This window comes from Colias philodice, chromosome 18 (genome assembly GCF_061535455.1).
Source record: "Colias philodice isolate Cphi_HAF_F1 chromosome 18, ilColPhil1 Martin Lab GWU primary, whole genome shotgun sequence".
NCBI lineage: Eukaryota > Metazoa > Arthropoda > Insecta > Lepidoptera > Pieridae > Colias > Colias philodice.
In genome coordinates, this window is record NC_143103.1 from 10,093,509 (window position 1) to 10,108,290 (window position 14,782).

The 14,782-nt window shown below is 35.9% G+C and overlaps 1 protein-coding gene across 1 annotated transcript in view; it reads left to right on the forward strand.

Moving 5' to 3' along the window:
* Positions 1–207: 207 nt before the first annotated feature.
* Positions 208–14,782, forward strand: part of Polr3A (RNA polymerase III subunit A) — a 28,702-nt gene continuing 14,127 nt past the window's right edge. Inside the window, exons 1-18 of the mRNA XM_089706790.1 lie at positions 208–391; positions 718–853; positions 1,326–1,475; positions 1,761–2,105; positions 2,435–2,589; positions 3,012–3,189; positions 3,652–3,789; positions 7,096–7,293; positions 7,440–7,564; positions 7,847–7,958; positions 8,262–8,494; positions 8,752–8,852; positions 9,586–9,721; positions 10,006–10,119; positions 10,380–10,499; positions 11,056–11,135; positions 11,401–11,514; positions 11,832–11,989. Of these exons, the coding sequence (XP_089562916.1) occupies positions 348–391; positions 718–853; positions 1,326–1,475; positions 1,761–2,105; positions 2,435–2,589; positions 3,012–3,189; positions 3,652–3,789; positions 7,096–7,293; positions 7,440–7,564; positions 7,847–7,958; positions 8,262–8,494; positions 8,752–8,852; positions 9,586–9,721; positions 10,006–10,119; positions 10,380–10,499; positions 11,056–11,135; positions 11,401–11,514; positions 11,832–11,989 (2,637 nt within the window). The 5' untranslated portion in view covers positions 208–347. The remainder of the gene's footprint in view (positions 392–717; positions 854–1,325; positions 1,476–1,760; positions 2,106–2,434; positions 2,590–3,011; positions 3,190–3,651; positions 3,790–7,095; positions 7,294–7,439; positions 7,565–7,846; positions 7,959–8,261; positions 8,495–8,751; positions 8,853–9,585; positions 9,722–10,005; positions 10,120–10,379; positions 10,500–11,055; positions 11,136–11,400; positions 11,515–11,831; positions 11,990–14,782) is intronic.

The following is a 14,782-nucleotide window of genomic DNA, read 5'->3' on the forward strand; positions in this document are numbered from 1 at the left end:
ACCATGTTTATTCGTAAATATGAAAAAAATTCCGGAGCCACGCACTTCGACAGCACTCAACCACGACTACGAGCGCTCGCGGCGGGAACGTCGTGTTGTTCCCACCTGTGCCTACTGTTCCCACTTGGTTGTTCGCACTCTATAGATATACTATACTCTAAGGTTCTAAATATTCTGTTGTTGTACATGTTGACTGCACTTGACAGTTGACATTTTCAAAATACGAACTGAAGTTCCTTTACCTATGGCCAAACACGAAAAATAAAAATAAAAACAAGTAGGAATGAAATAAAATCTTACGCCTACAAATATTTTTCAGATTTACTATATGTTAAAGTGCCTGAAATATGCCTAAAGAACAATACCGTGAAACATATGTGGGTAGAAAGATGTAAGTGAGGTTATGTTTACAAAATATTTATCTTGATTTTTATTAATAAAGCTTATAAAATATTTACATACAACGCAAGCCTTTAAAATAGTATTATTTAATAAAAAAAAGTATCATGCACACAGTAAAAAAGTGTGGGAGAATTCGGTACCTTACTTTTATAACCTGCATTCACATTAATTCTGTTGTTTTGGAGTCGAAACTCAATATTAGAAAAAATATTGTAATAATAAAAATTTGTGTAGATAGAAATAACATTTTAACAAAATTTCGCATCTATTATAAGTTTTTTCTATACTGCATTATGCTCTTAATACATTTTTCAGATCTCAAGTTACCTTCAATGTGGACAGTGCATCGGATATACAGCTGGCTGCTAACATACAAGTGATAACAAAGAACTTATATGCTCAAGATGGGCAAAGAGTACCAGCTAGTTATGGAGTCCTTGATAGGAGAATGGTAAGTTTATAATTAACAAAACAATGTTTAATAAACTTCTAAAAATTGGAAGTTCTACATTCCAATTATTTTTAATCATAAGTAGGTTAATGTGTTTGCCATAATCCAAGCCTGTATTAATATACTAATAAGGAACTGGCTTCAATGCTAGGTACTGGCAATATTGTTATTGGAATACTAGCGGTCCGCCCCGGCTTCGCCCGTGGTACATATTTACGTTTTCTCTACGTAAAAACCATCCTCGTACTTCAAGGAATATAATAAAAAAAGAATTATCGAAATCGGTTCAGCCGTTCTCGAGTTATGCGCTTACCAACACATTTTGCGATTCATTTTTATATATAAGATATAATTATAAAAAAAATTGTTTTCATCAAGTGCCTTCTTTTACATTTTTTATTTAGTACCCTCTAAAATAACCTTCATGTTATATACAAATTTAATATACACAAAATACAAATTTATTTTCAAGGGGACAAATCAAAAAGACGCAAACTGTGAGACCTGTGGCCTTGGTCTTGCAGACTGTGTGGGCCACTACGGTTACATCGAGCTTGCCTTGCCTGTATTCCATGTGGGCTACTTTAGATCTATAATCACCATTCTGCAGACTATTTGCAAGGTAAGTGGTGTTTGTAGTTTTCCTGTAGGATTCTTATTATGTATGTATTTGTATTAATATTCAACAACCTAGGAGTTTGCACATAAAATTGCAACATGGCTCTAGTTTCAAACTTTGCTGCAGACTTAAATAATTAGATGTTTTTTGTTCTTACGGTTATGGTTGTTATTAAGGGAGAGTAAAAAGTTTAAAGACTGAATTTCTCTTATTTTTTTAAACAACAGAAAATCCTAACAATTTATCTATATTGTATCATAGGAAACATAAAACAATATTTTTTTACAGAACTGCGCAAAAGTCATGCTTGCTGAACCACTAAAGAAGTCATATCGCCGCAAATTCATGAATCCCGAAATTTCGTATCTACACAAGAAGAACTTACGAGCTGCTGTCTTGAAAAAGGCGAAGACGTGCACCAAATGTCCCCACTGTGACTCTATTAATGGAGTGGTCAAGAAAAGTTCAGCGGGAATCTTGAAAATTGTTCATGAGAAGTATAGGAATAAGAAACCAAGTGACCCGTTAGTTAGGAGTGTTCTGAGCGAGTTCAATGAAGCGAAAGAATCTAATAAGGAACTGGCTTCAATGCTAGGTACTGGCAATATTGTTATTGAAATGAATCCGTTGGAGGTAAGTCCGAAAGCTTTTTACGTATAATAATACGAGCTGTGCCGCGTTTTTGTTCGCGCACGCATAGGACTACAGATGGACAGAAAAAAAATTGAAAATTGTTTTATTTGGCCTGTTTTACTTGTCTAAAAATTCCTAATCGATGCTATTTCAGATATTTAGAGTCAAACATATTTCTCTTTTAAGTTTTCTATTCTCATATGCAGGGTATCAATATGAAGAAATACACTAGCCTATTTTTACAGTGATTCTTGTTTAATTCGAATAGTTAAAAAAATTAATTTATTAAATAAAAAATATTTTTCATACTAAAAAAAAGACTCCTACAGGTAATCAACCTATTCCGTCGCATCCCGGAACAAGATATTCCACTCCTCGGAATGAACGTCAAGAGTTCCAGGCCCGAGGATCTGATTCTCACGCGTTTGCCGGTACCGCCGCTCTGCATCAGGCCCAGTGTGGCTTCCGATATTAAGGCGGGCACGTGAGTTACCTAATTTTTAAACCAATTGATAGGAAAAATGCGAAATGTCTGCCGAATAATAGAATTAAAATGAATGCTACACAAACTTTGCCTGGTTAATAATAAATTTATAAAAGTTATGTTTTCTCCAATTTTTATATTTTTGTTTTCTACTACTCTATACAAATCTCCGTTTTGGATTTGCTATAAAACAAATCTCCGTTTTGGATTTGCTATAAAACTAAGTATTCTGCATAAATACGTAAACTTTTCAACTGACGCTCATAAAGATCTTGCTCCTGCCAGAAGCCTTTATTACCTTAGAAAGATGAACCAATACAGAAATCTATAAACTTGTAAACTCCATCCAAATAGATCTAATAATTTACCCGTGCCGTTCCAACAAAAATTACACACTATAAGAAGTAAAAACAATATTCTAGCAACGAAGACGATCTAACAATGAAGCAGTCCGAGATCCTGCTAATCAATGACGTCATAGCCCGCCACGTGGCGAGCGGCGGCAAGTCGGAGCTTGTACAAGAGGATTGGGACTATCTACAGTTGCACTGTGCATTGTATATCAATAGCGAGATGTCGGGGATACCGCTGTCTATGCAGGTAAAGTATGGGGATGTAGTTGTATATAGCTTGGATAGGTAGGATGGGAAAGAGATAGATAGAGAGCTAGATGTATAGAATTTAAATAATTAGCATATTGACATACTATAAACAAATAGACTCATGATCATGTTTAAAAATTGTCAGATGAAAAACTCTGCCTATGTGTGTATTAAGCAGTTTTCTCATGAGCGATACAATAGACTTTGAACATTACTGCAACGAAATAAGGTGCTAATTTGAGTGAATGTTTTATACAAGGCCGCCCGGACATTTTTTGACTCTACGACGTTTTAATAGTAGTAATTCTTTTCCCACATGTTTCGCTATAATATCTTTACCGCATATTATATTTTAAGCCAATATGTCTTTTTATCCTTATCGTGATTTTTCATTTGAATCAAACAATAAAGTACTTGAAAATAAAATTTAATAAAACTATCTATTTCTCTCTCCCCACAGCCAAAAAAACCCGGTCGTGGTCTAGTCCAACGTCTCAAGGGCAAACAGGGCAGATTCCGGGGCAACCTATCAGGCAAGCGAGTTGACTTCTCCAGCAGGACTGTTATATCGCCCGACCCCAACTTGCAGATACAGGAGGTATGACGTTATGCGGGACAGTGGAGTTATAGTATTGGTTTGGTTTTTCGGGTAAAAAATATTTTTGCAGTGAAACTTCTCAGTGCTCAGTGCTCGGCAAACACGGTCTTTTTTAAATTTACACTGTTTTGTTAGACGTGGCAACGTCGCGTTATTGGCTCATTGTCATTACGCGTTCGTGTGCGGCGCGGCAACGTCGCATCATTCACTTATTTTGCGTTCGACGTGCGGCGTGGCAACATCGCTTCAATCACTGATCATGCGTTCGACGCGCGGTGCGCGCGGCTAGATGTGTATTCGACTGACTCTAGAGACACTGTTGAAAGGAAACTGAGGCGATTTGCGAGATTGATGATATATGATATGATATAATATTAAATATGCAAAATATACCTATCGTCGTATATCCCTTTCCACCCGGCCGAAAAAAGTTTCGAATTTCGTAAAAAAAACACATGGAGCCAATTTATGATACCTAATAAGCTCTAAGAAAAATAAGGAAAAAAATCGGAAAAGCACAGTTTCCCGGAAAATGACATGCACGATCGTGCATTTCAGGAATAAGTTGCTATATGCATGATCGTGCATGTTCGAAAACTTGAAGGAATTATAAAACAGTTTTATCATAGAATCAACATTTATTAGCAAAAATCAACATCAATTATCAAGAACCAACATTTATTTAGTAATATAAGTCTTAATTTTTTTAATCAGCCTAATCAGTAACTACAGTTTTCATCAACTTATGTCTAATTAGGAACATTTTAGGAAAATCACTATCAAAATACTTAGGTCTGCTTAGTATGATAATCTTTGAAGCAGTTTTGGTTGCGTGCGATGGAAAGATATGTGTTGCATTTGATGCAATGTAAAAATGTATGTTTGCAAGTCTCATTTTAACAGAATCTTGGCGATTTCAAGTCATCTGACATTGGTAGATGGTCGTAACCATCATAGCGCAATGTGGTTGCTGGTTTCATAGCCTTGCGGTGCTTTTTAGGTGCGACAACCTCTAGGATATCATCATCACCAGATTCGCGACGTCTCTTGTGAGGTGTCCTTATCAGAACATCTCCTATTTCCAGACGGAAATCCAGCAGGTCCATGGTATTTTTTCGAAGCAGATTGTTGGCTTGACAGTCAATTTTGTACGCCCGCCAAGAATTTACCAAGGCGAGATCGCAGAAATGTATCAGAACTTTGAGAGAAACCTGATCGCCAGTACATTGAAAGTCGTGGATATGGAATACAGCCCATGATTACATGAACCCCGATCAATTTCATTATCTCAGTCGTTTTCAGCTCTCTTCCAGTCTTTCGAAGGATATAGTTATTGGTGCATACACTGACATGCTCAAAGAACTGATCGTCAAAGTATTCCATGTAGTAATCCATGGGATCTCGAACTGGCCTAACAGGAGTGTCCTCATAATCATGTGGCTTGTCTTGGAAAGACACCGCTTTCCAAGTGTCAGGGCGAGAAGACTGAGGCTCGGATCTAGCTAGTCTAGCTGGACTACTTTCTTGAGCTGAAACATCTGCTACAGCCACATTTCTAGATTGCCTTAGTTGTATATATACCAATCTGGAAGATGACTTGCGCCTGGATGAGCTTGAGGAACTAGGTCCAGGTTGTGCAGCTACAGCATTGGTGGATCGTGTTGATTTGGGTCCGGAAGACCTGGATCTAGCGACAGAAGGTGGGCCCGATGGAGAAGAAGGTCCCGGTCGAGATTCTTCACGAAGACTAGCAGACGTGGGTCTTTTTTTATTTGTGGAAGTCCTAGTTACCTTTGCAGTTGGCCTGACGCTAAAGACGGGCCTTGAATTGCTCCTGGGTTCCATTTCAATAGTTGAGTCAGGGATCCCCTCTTTGTCAGCCTCATCATCATCTTCGTCACAGTCATCATACATCCTTTCGAAGAAAGAGGGATCGAATTGGGGACCTTCGCAATCCAAATCAGTAATTTCTTCTATTTCTGAGTCATTTCCATCGCCTAAAGTCTCCAAAACATTCGAAATCTGGTCTTCGTTCAAGGAGATGCCTAAAAACAAAAATTAAAGTAGAAAAAAAACATAAAACAACTTAAATTGGAGGAAACAAACCAAATAACGGAACCACACACTTTCAATCTATACCTCCGGCCAACAACCGAAGGCACACGAATGTGCATATTTAAGTTTCGGCCCTAGCCATTGCTTACTACTGCATGCTTTTATCGTACAGCCATTTTATTTTATTAGATAGGATCTTTGTCTATGGAAAAAGCCAAAAATAATGCCTATTTACCGTACAAAAACAAATAGTAAAAAATACTTACGCGAGGCGCGCTTCCCACCGAAAAACGCAGCCATCTTTGAACGAAGCTGTGGTCAACTGGCCGGTCACGAGGTCATGGTAATCTTTTTTACGTTGAAGTACATAACATGCACGTTCGATCGACGTCGGTTGCGTCGCGGAAAACCTGTTGGTGTGTGCTCAGGATTTTTTCAAAGTCAGATGCACGATTGATTCAGCTCGGGTGGAAAGGGATATCGTAATCTATACTGATATTATAAAGCTGAAGAGATTGTTTTTTTGTTTGAACGCGCTAATCTCAGGAACTACTGGTCCGATTTGAAAAATTATTTCGGTGTTAGATAGCCTATTCATCGAGGAAAGTTATAGGCTATATATTATCATCACGCTAAGACCAACAGGAGCGAAGCAATGCGGGTGAAACCGCGGAGCGCAGCTTGTACAGTGAAACCTGGTTAAGTGAGACATCAAGGGACCTGCAATTTCGTTTCACTTATAGAGGTATTCCACTTACCCAGTGTCTCAGATATACAGGTATAAATAAATATCCGTCTCATTTACAGAGGGTTCCAATAATAATTTGACATTTTTCAAATAAAAATCTGTATGATAGTAAAGTGAAACTAAAACTGAAGGTAATTGAAGCTCAAAATTTGTACTTACGTACTTGGAATTACGTGTGGAATTTGTGGGTAGAATAAGAATGAGTAAACAAACAATGTTATCTCAGTTACAGAGGTTTATGCATATAAAATTTACTCGCTGTCTCAGTTATAGAGGTAACTATGATGATAAATCGAAAGAACAAATCCCAGATATAGAGGTTTACCTCGTCCCACTAACAGAGGTAATTCAGTGCCAAAGTGTTGGGACCTCAGCATGAGTTCCAGTTATGGAGGTTTCTCACTTATCCAGGTCCCACTTAACCAAGTTTCACTGTAGTATGTTTTAGATAAGAAGATACAATAAGGTTGTTGATTTTATTTTATTTTACGTTATTCGTTCAGGTGGGCGTGCCGGTCCACGTGGCGAAGACCCTCACATACCCGGAGCGAGTGTTTCCCGCCAACTTGCGCTGGCTGCGCGCGCTCGTGTGCGCGGGCCCGGATGCACATCCGGGGGCGAATTATGTGCAACAGCGTGGGCTTGCGCATAAAAAGTACTTGAAGTACGGGAACAGGGAGAAGATCGCGCAGGAGCTTAAGGTGGGTGGTGGAGATTGGTGGGGGAAATTGGTTTTGAAATTCGAATGGAATTCAGATTCAACTCATATCCAATTTCAAAGTCAAGTTAAATTTTAAAATTTTAAGTTTTTTTTTATAAGTCATAAAAGACATACTCTATCTCGTAGTGCGGAGACATAGTAGAGCGCCACCTGGTGGACGGTGACGTGGTGCTGTTCAACCGGCAGCCATCTTTACACAAGCTGTCCATCATGTGTCATCGGGCTAAGGTCCAGCCGCAGAGAACTTTCAGGTAATAAGATATTATATACAGTTTATTTGCGAGCTTTCATGCGAATTTGTACCTTATTGTATTTAGAATAAAGTCTATATTTTGTATTAATTTAAAACAGAGTCAAATTTTCTAGTGCATTTTTTACTGTAAAGGTCCATTATCTATTATTGCTAAGATGAAATTTTGTATAACCATGACTTGGGGGTAAAAACTGTAATGGCCAAATTTTCACCGTCCTCTGCTAGAATAAAGTCTGTGTTATTTGATTTTAAATCGCAGTTTTTCTACTTTATACAATAGATTCAATGAATGTGTGTGCACGCCATACAACGCAGATTTTGATGGAGATGAGATGAACATGCATCTTCCGCAGACTGAGGAAGCGAGGGCCGAGGCACTCATACTTATGGGAGTGAGTTTATTTAGATGCTCCTTTTTTAAGTCGATAAAATGTCAAATCTTAAAATACTGATAGCTGGAAATTTACTACATCTGCCTATTTGTGATTTTACTTCTTAATATGAGGCTTAAAATGGCCAAGTGTACCACTTAAAAAGTCAATTATTGTTAATTATTGTGTATTTTATTTATTTAATAAAGAGAAAAAGTATTCCTGTTGCTTTTTTATTACGAGCATGAACCTTTGTTAGCTATGCAATGTCTTATTACTTTTTTCTTACCCTTTACACAAAAATTTACACATTCCTTTCACCAGAACAAATCGAATCTTGTCACTCCTCGGAACGGTGAACTACTCATAGCAGCTACCCAGGATTTCATCACCGGTGGCTACCTCATCACCCAGCGGGACTCGTTCTTCACCCGCGAGGAAGCCCAGCAGCTCGCCAGCTGTCTGCTCGCCGGACCTGATGCCAACATGCGTGTGGATATGCCCCCACCGGCTATACTCAAACCGAGGAAATTGTGGACCGGGAAACAGATTTTTAGGTAGGAAAACAGGATTTTAGGTAGAAAAGCAGATTTTTAGGTACATAATTATTATGTGTGGGTTTTGGAAGTTAGTCGATATTTAGGTAGGTTTAAATGTGTTTTGAAGTTGCGTGCGGAGAAGATAGTCCTTTCTATTTTAAAATAAAATAATGACAATGTTTTGTATGTTCTTTTCAACAGTATATTTTTTGGCCATAGCTCTTAAACCTAAAGTAGTGAAACACTTTAATATTTAAAGACCTTTTTTTTTTCAGTTTAATAATGAAGCCCAATAAAGAGTGCAAGGTGAAGGCGAATTTAGAAACAAAAGGCAAAAACTACACCAGTAATAAGGACATGTGCGTGCAAGATTCATGTGAGTATCACTATCACTACATAGTATAAAACAAAGTCGCTTTCTCTGTCCCTATGTATGCTTAAATCTTTAAAACTACGCAACGGATTTTGATGCGGTTTTTTAACGTGATAACGTTTTTAAAATCGTTTTAGTCGGGTGATATGTTCAGAAACTTGTGTCACACCAAAACCTCACGAGCGCGATCGCAGGTATAACGAGAGAGAGACGGACCGATCTCCCGTCTCATCTCGAGCGCTGCCACCAATAAGACGTTATCACGTAAACATCTCGATCGTAAACCTACTTTACAAACAACCAATTTTTTTAATAGATAGAGTGATTCAAGAGGAAGGTTTTAGTATATAATTTATTAGGTTTTAGATAAAGCGGGCGAAGCCGCGGGCGGTAAGCTAGTAATTTATATTTTTAAAATAACGAAAAATATTTAACATGTATTTTAACTCCAGATTGGAATTTTGTTGCACAACTTTATCTCGTGCGCATAAGTTTGAATTTACTTTGGTGTGTATTGGCCAGTTAGTTTAAGCCTGTAATATTTATTGCTTTTGGTACGTTTTGTGAAAATAGCTTAAAGTTATGAGTTTTATGCATAATGCTAGTTCCTTACGACATCAATTTTATAACCATATTTGGAGACAGTTTTAAGTTTTTGTATGATCGCAGCACGTCATGAAGTATTTCGTCTTGTGATGATTATTCTGATATTATAATTGACATAAATTTTTCGTAGATGTGATAATTCGTAATTCTGAACTGCTCTGTGGGTCTATGGATAAGAGCACCCTAGGCTCTGGTACGAAGACCAGCATCTTTTATATTCTGCTAAGGGATTGGGGAGAGGAATATGCTGTTAGAGGAATGTGGAGGTAAATATATAAGATATATTTATATGGGTCTAAAATACATTACCTTAAATTTTTTTTCATTGTTGAGTTCTGCTTTATATTTCTAGATAGTTCAGCTTTCAAACTGTATAAGATTAATTGGGGATCTTGAAGTCGGTTACATAAAAATAAAAATAAAAAACTATAATGGCCAACTCTTTTGTCTATTTTGCAAAATATCTATTAATCAAAGTATAAAATGTGCTCACCTTTGGAAGTCGCTTAAAAACTACTAAATGTTTTTATCTTATTTATTTGTTATATAGATTGGCTCGTATGGCATCTTACTATATGATGAATCGCGGCTTCAGTTTTGGAATTATTGACGTAACGCCGGGCAAGAAGCTTATAGAGGCAAAGAATAAACTGCTGGAGTCTGGGTATGTATCATACATTAAAAAAAAACTTATTGTATATTTTATCATCTTGGCCTTTACGTGTTGGATAATAGACTTAAAATGGGCAGAAACTGCAAGAAACCAAATAGGCTGATGACAAATATTATAGTAATAATTGTAAATAATGACTGGTGAAATATTTTAGATTTTTCTTCGTTTCCAACTGTTGTTTATTCATTACGAACCTAATAAAAAAATATCAAAACCCATCATATTTTATTATACATAATATTCTTTACCAGGTACTCCAAATGCGACGGCTACATCCTGGAAATGGAGAAAGGCACTCTCCAGTGTCAGCCCGGATGCAGCATGGAGGAGACCCTGGAAGCTGTCATGCTGAGCGAGCTGAGCAGCATCAGGTAATATCTTAAACTTGGAGTAACCTGGTGCTTATGACTTATTAAGTTCTAATTTTAAAAAGCGTTTATTACTTTTTCCTGGTATATTTTAACTAGCTGTGCCCCGCGGTTTCACCCGCATTGCTCTGCTTTTGTTGGTCTTAGCGTAATGATATATAGCCTATAGGCTATAACCTTCCTCGATAAATGGGCTCTAACACCGAAAGAATTTTTCAAATCGGACCAGTAGTTCCTGAGATTAGCGCGTCCAAACAAACAAACTCTTCAGCTTTCTAATATTAGTATAGATATGCTTGAATATGGGGTGGGGGTAATAGGAATAGCATTTGAATTGCATATTGTAAGGGTTTGAAAATTGTATACTCATTTATAATTTTGTGTACAGAAAAGTGAGACCGCTTGCTTCCTTGTGCAATAGTTAACATTATGATCACATTTTGCCTGTAAAGGGCTTGAAGAATTGCACATCTCCCTCAAAGGCACATTAGTCTTAATTGTTTACAATCATTTGACGACGTATTATATTCTTTCTTCTGAAAGTTTTATTTTATTACAGAGAGTTGGCGGCCAAAGCGTGTTTTAGAGAGTTGCATCCGACCAATGCTCCACTTATTATGGCTCAAAGTGGATCTAAAGGTATTAATAACAAAATTAGGAATGTGTTTATGTTAGAAAAGGATGATAGAGTTACTGATTATGTTATAATTCACAAGTTTTTTTATAGTAGGAATCTGATTGTCACCTGTTTTTTTTAAAAACGTCTTGTTTATTTATAAATATTTTTGAGCTATATTTGTTGAAAAGGAATTCAATGAGGAGTCAATAGTGACTAATAAAAAAAAAGAAAAGAAAAATACTTATTAAATTATTTTTATAAATAAATTAAAATATTTGTTTACAGGTTCGAACATTAATATCTCTCAGATGATCGCGTGCGTGGGCCAGCAGGCTTTGAACGGTAAAAGAGTGCCGAATGGCTTCGAAGATAGATCGCTACCACATTTCGAGAGACACTGTAAGTAGCATTGGTTATATTCTACAGAATTCAGAATTTTTATTAATCATTCTTTTTAAGTTGCACTATTGAATTGTAGGTTTATTTCTTGAATGTTTATACCCTACTTCACTTCGATTTTTACGCCCGCGTAATAAATTACCAAAGTATATCAATTCTTCAATGAGTTTCATAATTAATGTGAATGAATAACATGCAATGCAATACACGAAATTTATTCACGAAAATTATTCAGGAAAAGTCTTTTTTTTAAACTACTGTCAAATAACTGGCAACAAACTCGGATATTTCAATCCTTATCTTTTTTCTCCAAACAGCAAAGATCCCAGCGGCTCGTGGTTTCGTCGAGAACAGTTTCTACACAGGCTTAACACCGACGGAGTTTTTCTTCCACACAATGGGTGGTCGGGAGGGGCTCGTGGATACTGCTGTTAAAACTGCAGAAACAGGGTACTTGCAGAGGAGACTTGTGAAGGTAAGGGGTAGTCGTAGTAAACAAACTGACAACAATATTTTTATTGTGCCAAAATAATAGTAACAAAATTAATTATAAGAAAGACAGAGTCGAGCTAAATAGGCGGTTTATCGCTAAGACGGAAAATGGAACGAATTGATCGACCTTAAACTCATACATTTATTTATTTAACTAGACTTTGTTTAGCGCTTACCATAAGCTCTAACAAGAAGGGACCTAAAGTAGCTCCCTGCGGAACACCAATGTTAATTGACGCACCGCTAGAACTTTCTCCATGAACAACGACGGTCTGTATCCTATTATGAAGATATGAGGCTAAGAGGTTCTGAGCTTGTTCTTAAATTCTATATGGTGATTGAGTTAAGGTTGATGTTCCGACCGTCCCTCCATACATTTTTGATTACCTCTAAACACTTAACACAGACACTATTTCTTTAAAACTAATCATTTTATCACTTCTCTATAATGAAATGTGTGCGCGTTCGACCTTTTTAATCAATAATTTACAATATTTACTTAGAAAAACAACAGTAAAATACCGGAAAAATTTGACACTTCTACAGTAGTGTGCGTGACTTTTGCCAAGCGAAACACGACATCTAGCGCATAGACTATATACTTATTACAGATCTAGCGCGTCAATGTCTAAACGAAAGGCGATGTTTAGACATTGACGCGCTAGATGTCGTGCATTCGCGTTCGTTATCTTATGCATAATGAGCATAATTCTAATAAATCAAAGTTCTGTGTAAAAATTGAGTAATTTCATTTCCAATCGTTCAAAGAAAATAACAATAAAATAAAATAAAACTAATGACCTTAGAAACTATGTTTTTTTTTATTTATTACTCATTATTGTTCGTCCGTCGTAGGTCTGTAAACTGTATTGTACACTGAAGGTAAATGGTACTGTAGGTACTTTAGTTCGGCGTCGTCGCTCGTCGGCTTGATATAAAATTACATTCTTGATTTCATTGACACGCGCTATGATTTGCGCGCGGAATTTCTTGTGTTGTGAATTTATTTTTGTATGCTATGCATTTTAATTGATTCAAATTGCAATGTTTCTCTAGTATGCATTTGAGACTATATTGTAAATTGTAATAATTGATCGTGGGTATAGTAATTAATTATTCTAATAACGCAATTAGTAATATATGTATTTTCGGTGGGATTCAAAACAAAAAATTGGCCCGTGATTTTTATGAAATTTCACCACATTGCAAATCACATCAATCATAGTTCATACACATGTATGACGAAAGTGATTAGTATTGTGGCTAACATTGACTCATCAGTTCATCACTGAAACCAGTGATAAATCAGTACCTATATCATATTGTGTTTGAATATTTTTAAACAATGATATAAGTATACAATTATTATAAATCGGTAAACTATCAAAGTAATCACAAACTTGCAAACATTGGTAAAATGTCCAGTAGTTTATGAGCCTATTCATTACAATCAAACAAACAAACAAAGTTTTCCTCTTTATAATATTAGTGTAGACAAACAATATGAATACGATCACGAATGCAAATTCGGGGATTTTCTAATTATTGCTAAATAATAATTGAATTCGTTTTGAAATACTCTATAATTTTTAGTGTATAAATAGACATTTATAATGTGGTGCTCATTTTTTTTGTACTGCTAACGCTATTGTAGGTACCTATTTTCGTTGTTTTATTTCAAGTGAACACGGCCATACAATTTTGTCACGAGCCGCCTATGATTGTAGGTACTTTTGTTAGGCTCCTTCGTCGTCCGCGTCGGCTCGAAAGTTCTTGATTTCATTGTCACGCGCTATGATTTGCGCGCGGATTTTCTTGTGTTGTGAATTTATTTTTGTATTATTATTATTTTTTATTTATTTTTTTATTTTATTGATTCAAATAAAATATTTCACTAGTATGCATTTGAGACTATATTGTATTATGTAGGTATAATTTATCGTAGGTATAGTTATTCTTATAACGCAGTTATATTTTCGGTGGGACAATTTGACCCGTGATTTTTCTGAAATATCACCACGTTGCAAATCACATCAATCATACACACGTATGACGAAAGTATAGTGGCTATAATTGACTCATCAGTTCATCACTGAAACCAGTGATAAATCAGTACATATATCATATTTTATTGTGTTTGAATATTTTTTAAACAACGATATATACAATATTATTATAAATCGGTAAACTACCAAAGTACTTCCGAATTTTCAGACAGACAAACAAGTAGTTTGAACACGCAGTTTTCTTATACTAGTAGCAAAAATCAAAACCATAATATTATGTTTCCCTACTATATTTTACTAAAAGTCGAGTGCGTCGAAATCGTAAATAATAATATGTTTTTCACCTTCCTGGTTATTTTCCCATAGTAAATAGTGTTTTAGGTTTGTTGTTGTAGGTAGGAATAATAATAATTATTCTTACATGTTGGTTATGAAATGTATATTGAAATAATTTACTTTTACAAATCATTAGTGATATAAGTTTTGAGTGAAAATGCTTGGATCAGCATAATATTATATGGTACTTCAAATACATGTTTTGATAAAAAAAACAATAGTGTAATAAAATAAAACTGCGTTTTATTGTAATCAATGTTGACAATTTTAAATTCCAAAATTATTGATCAATAAAATAGTTTACACCAACAAATATAACTTTTATTTTTATAACAATCGTTCATAATATAAACCGTAGCAGGTGGCGTTTTGAAGTTCTGTCTACTCATACAGAAAAATGGAAAACTTGTTTTTTTTGTAAACAATTTATTACT